Source organism: Triticum aestivum, chromosome 2B, assembly GCF_018294505.1.
Source record: "Triticum aestivum cultivar Chinese Spring chromosome 2B, IWGSC CS RefSeq v2.1, whole genome shotgun sequence".
Classification (NCBI taxonomy): Eukaryota; Viridiplantae; Streptophyta; class Magnoliopsida; order Poales; family Poaceae; genus Triticum; species Triticum aestivum.
Genome location: NC_057798.1, coordinates 737525475 through 737530071, shown reverse-complemented (window position 1 = coordinate 737530071; position 4597 = coordinate 737525475). Strand labels below are relative to the sequence as shown.

The 4597-nt window shown below is 54.6% G+C and overlaps 1 protein-coding gene across 1 annotated transcript; it reads left to right on the top strand.

Moving 5' to 3' along the window:
• Window positions 1-4362, top strand: LOC123047049 (probable receptor-like serine/threonine-protein kinase At5g57670). The gene is made up of 7 exons (XM_044470543.1): window positions 1-564; window positions 684-938; window positions 1029-1186; window positions 1273-1352; window positions 1497-1632; window positions 1724-1876; window positions 3964-4362. The coding sequence occupies exons 1-7, from the start codon at window positions 381-383 to the stop codon at window positions 4162-4164; spliced, it is 1167 nt and encodes a 388-aa protein (XP_044326478.1). The 5' UTR covers window positions 1-380; the 3' UTR covers window positions 4165-4362.
• The last annotated feature ends 235 nt before the right edge of the window (window positions 4363-4597 follow it).

The window sequence follows — 4597 nt, the reverse complement described above, 5'->3', positions numbered from 1 at the left end:
GTTCCCTCCCCGCCGAGGCACTGGCACGGACAGCGACGCCCCCCCTCTCCTCCCCTTCCCCCCCTCGTGCCGTCTTCTTCTCCCTCCACACTCGTGAGTCGTGACTGACTGAGCTGAGCTGAGCGCTCCTGCTCGAGCTGAGCTGAGCTGAGCCTGAGCGCACGCGACGACGCAGGGAGTAGTTACGCGCCCGATTTAATGCCCTGCTGAATGCGGAGCAGTTTCTCTCCACTGCCTTTGCTTTCTTGCTTCAGCTGCCCGGGCATTCAATGCCCTCGTATCCCTCTCGCTTGACCTCCTACGCTAGCTAGCCAAGTGTGCGTGCGCGTGCGTGCGTGTGCTCCGCCGCGCGCCGGATTCGGTGGATAGGTAGAGGGGGGATGAACTACCTCAGGAGCCGGAGCCTGAAGCGGCTCCTGTCCATCGGCCGCCGGAGCAACCCCGACGAGGACTGCGTCGTCGAGGCCGAGCCCCCGCCGCCGGTGGCGGTGGCGCCGAGCAAGCCCGCATGGAGGTGCTTCTCCTACGAGGAGGTTGACCAGGCCACCAACGGCTTCCACCCAGGTAAAAACAGGAATTGACGCCGGTTTGTTCGTGCCCGCCGTTTCTTTCTTTCTTTCTTTCTCCGGCGTTGTAGTGCGTTACATACAGAGATTTTATGGGTTGCGCGTGCGTGCGTGCAGACAACGTGGTGGGGCGTGGCGGGTACGGCGAGGTGTACTGCGGCATCCTGGCGGACGGGCGGGCCGTGGCGGTGAAGCGGCTGGCGGCGGCGGCGGCGGACGAGAAGAAGGAGAAGGACTTCCTGACGGAGCTGGGCACGGTGGGCCACGTGCGCCACCCCAACGTCTCCTCCCTCCTCGGCTGCTGCGTCGACCGCGGCCTCCACCTCGTCTTCGACTTCTCCACCCGCGGCTCCGTCTCCGCAAACCTCCACGGCGAGTCCCTTCTCCATTCCTCCACATGCTCTGTTTGCTTTTCCCCAATGTAGTCTAGCACGTACGTGTCGCCTGACTGACGCGGTGCAGACGAGAAGCGGCCGGTGATGACGTGGAGCCAGCGGCACGGCGTGGCGGTGGGCACGGCGCGGGGGCTCCGCTACCTCCACAAGGGCTGCGCGCGCCGGATCATCCACCGGGACATCAAGGCCTCCAACATCCTCCTCGACGCCGACTACCAGCCCCAGGTACGCTTGCACTCTGCTCCTCCTCTTCCCATGTACACTTCCTCTGTTCGACGGTGGCGGTGACTCGCAGACGTTGCTTGACGCAGATTTCCGACTTCGGGCTCGCACGGTGGCTGCCGTCGGAGTGGACGCACCACGCCATCGCGCCCATCGAGGGCACCTTCGGGTCAGTCAGTCAAAACTCAAAAGCTTTCCTCTCGTCGTCTCTGTCCGGTAGCGGAGCTGTACAGTACTACTACGTGTGGCATTGAAGAAGAGGAGGAAGAAAATGGCGACGTGGCATTGACTCTATGGTCGGGCGGGCGTGCAGGTGCCTGGCGCCGGAGTACTTCACGCACGGCATCGTGGACGAGAAGACGGACGTGTTCGCCTTCGGCGTCTTCCTCCTCGAGCTCATCTCCGGCCGGAAGCCCGTCGACGGCTCCCACATGAGCCTCCTCGCATGGGTAAGTTTCTCCCGCACGTGTCATCACCGGCACATGCTCGTCCCCAGGGCGACGACGTGGCTGAGTTTTTCTCGTCTGTTCCGGCATGCAGGCCAAGCCTTACCTGAAGGACGGCGTGGTGCAAGGGCTGGTGGACCCGCGGCTCGGCGACGGCGGCTACGACGCCGGCCAGCTCCGGCGGCTCATGTTCGTCGCCTCGCTCTGCGCCAGGTCCGCTGCCGCGTGGCGTCCCACCATGACAGAGGTACACAAACTACTGATGAAAATTATTATATTCTTCCTCTGCACTTGCTGGCCTACCTTGTCCAAATTATGGACAAAGTTCAGAATTCAGCCACTGGGAGCACGAAACTTGCAGCATTAATCTTGTAACGCTGAAGGCTTTTGCCGACATACATGGCGTCGACCAGCACTAAATAACGCACGTAGCTTTCGATAGTTGGTGCCCTAATTGCTGCCCTAGATAGAACCTGCGCATAACCGTCTGGGTTTGAAGATGTTAGGGTAGTAGGTCTGACTCTGACAGAGTGGTAGGATTTGCGCCATAACCATGCATGCATGGGCCACCAATTGAAACCCCTCTCCCTAACCATCACCAAACGGACGACAAAAGGCACAAGGACAACTACTACCTATATTCCTATTCTTGTTCCGGCAACCCGAACAAACCTCTTGCCCTGCATTGCAACTGGCAACAACTGCAACTTCTCCAACTAGATTGCCAATCAAGCAGACGAAAACATTATCCGAAGCGCTTCTTACAAGGTACGTGCCCGGTCTGAACGGTAGGTTCGCCACCTCTGTCATTCTAGTAGTACCATACAATGGCGTGGACAAATCACAACTGGAATGTGGCAAAAATAAACCAATGCCGGCTTGGATGGATGAATAATTGTCAACAGCTGCTGGAAGGATCTAGTCCAAGAGACACCGTCTGTGTTAATAATGTGCTGATCTGCACTGCAGGTCAAGCCATACCCCATACTAGTAGTAATCTGCAGGTCACCATTAGTCCATTACTTTATGGATGTCCGGTGCCAAGTAACCATCTCGCCCGGGAATAATCTCCCTAGCTATCTGAAAACATAATATTAACATCGACGCAAAATTAATAATCCGTATATTCTTGGTCCAATCAAATAGAGCCCAAACTAGACTAGCCTGCTACACACATACGGCTTGCACCTGTCGTAGTTGTGGTAGCATGTCTGTCAGGGTCGTGCATACGGTTGTTAAATACCGCCACGTTCACGTTGTGTCAGTTGCTTGGGTTCTAGCTTTTGTTTAAGCTCACTCGCGAGGACGCATCTGCCGACCAGTACGTAGTGCGCGAGTAACATTGCACCAAACCAAACCCGTGTGGTTTCGTCGACTAGCTTGTCTATTGTCTTGGTCTGCTCTGCTGGACATCGCATCACACCAAACCAACTAGGATCACACACACTGTAGAAAATGAGTGATGATATACACTGTATCACTGTGTGTAGCAGTGCGCCATATACGAAAATCAGAGGCACTGCATGATAATGCTGCATGCATAATGGAGGATCAATCAGTATCAGCAATATATATCCCAGCTGGAAAGGCCTGTCTCCAAGCGCCCACGGGAGCTTCAACTTCGACGGTTAGAGGTTGAGCAGTACGTACTAGAGCCTAATTATGGAAGCTACAAGGAGAACTTCCTTGGCATTGAATCTTCTGTTAGTGAGTGGGTGGGGAATGAAGGGTTAGGACAACGAACCGGGTGACCTGGCTATTTTACTCTGGCTTTGGAAGATGACAAACGGGTCTTCTTGTCCTTTTGGCCGCATCCCAGCTCCCAAGAATGGCCGGTTTCTTGATAATGCTATTGGCATAGGATGCTCTGTTGCTTCTAGCTTAGTACTTACTACTACTACTGACTCACGGGAAGGCCGAGGGGAGGGAGGTTGGGGACACAGGACAGCTCGAGAAGATAAATCCCGAGGCTAGCCAACAAAACATGCCACCCCAGAATTGGGCTTGGTCTGCTCCAACCGAAGTCCAATCACGGATTAGTCTATCATCGCCGATACACTGTACCACTAGCACATATACTTACCATCAGTTGTCTGATACTCTCGTTAGGCCACACGACCGACTCGCAGAGACTCGACTGTTTTGTTTTATTTTGTTTTGTTTGTTGGAAAACGAAGTTTTGGGGGTGAAGTGTTTCAGTTTGGAGCAACGCTTGGTGTGCACATTCAGTATGTATGTTACTAATTCAGCTGCCATTCTGAATCTTGAGTAGTGGCTGTATGTATCTGAATTTTGTGCTTCACTGACTTGGTTGCCATGGGTGATTGACGGCAGGTGCTGGAGCTGCTGGAGTCGTCGGCCGAGATATCGCAGGAACGGTGGCAGATGCCGGAGGAGGCGGTGGAGGACGAGTTCTGGGACTTCGACGACCTCACCGACTTCGAGGACGACGACTACGACGACGATGACTACGACGGCGAATCCGATTCCCCCTCGATACCCTCGTCGGCGTGCAGCATCCACGCCAATGATTGATTACATTAGTCCCCATCCAAATCTTTTTTGCAGCTGTCAGTAGATCAAGTGTCCACTTGGTTTTTGGCTTAGGAGATCGGTATGAGTATGAATATGGTCCTCTCGATTATATCATCAGTGTACATAAACAAAACCAACTACTAGCAACTAGTGAGGCGAGAATAGTAAGGGATTTGATCAAGCCCATGGTTTCCATTACTTTCCATGTCTCCATTTGCACGCAAGAATCTCCCTCCACAAACCCGTGCTGACAGCACGATCGTCTGATCTGGTCATCTGACAGTGACGGATGGTTTTGCTGTCAGTGCTGTTTGGCAAGTTGACATGACACTGCCACTCTGCCCGGGGCCTTGATCTCCAACCGACCTGAACGGCTAAACTGCTGTTGGTTCAGGGCTTTCCATGGATGGATCTGAGCTGAGGCGAGCAAGAT

What these genes read in the sequence shown, in the direction of transcription:
- LOC123047049 (XM_044470543.1), top strand. Translation starts at nt 381, where the DNA reads ATGAACTACCTCAGGAGCCGGAGCCTGAAGCGGCTCCTGTCCATCGGC. An exon ending in ACATGAGCCTCCTCGCATGG is followed by an intron (nt 1,633 to 1,723) that starts GTAAGTTTCTCC and finishes TCCGGCATGCAG; the next exon opens with GCCAAGCCTTACCTGAAGGA. An exon ending in GGCGTCCCACCATGACAGAG is followed by an intron (nt 1,877 to 3,963) that starts GTACACAAACTA and finishes GATTGACGGCAG; the next exon opens with GTGCTGGAGCTGCTGGAGTC.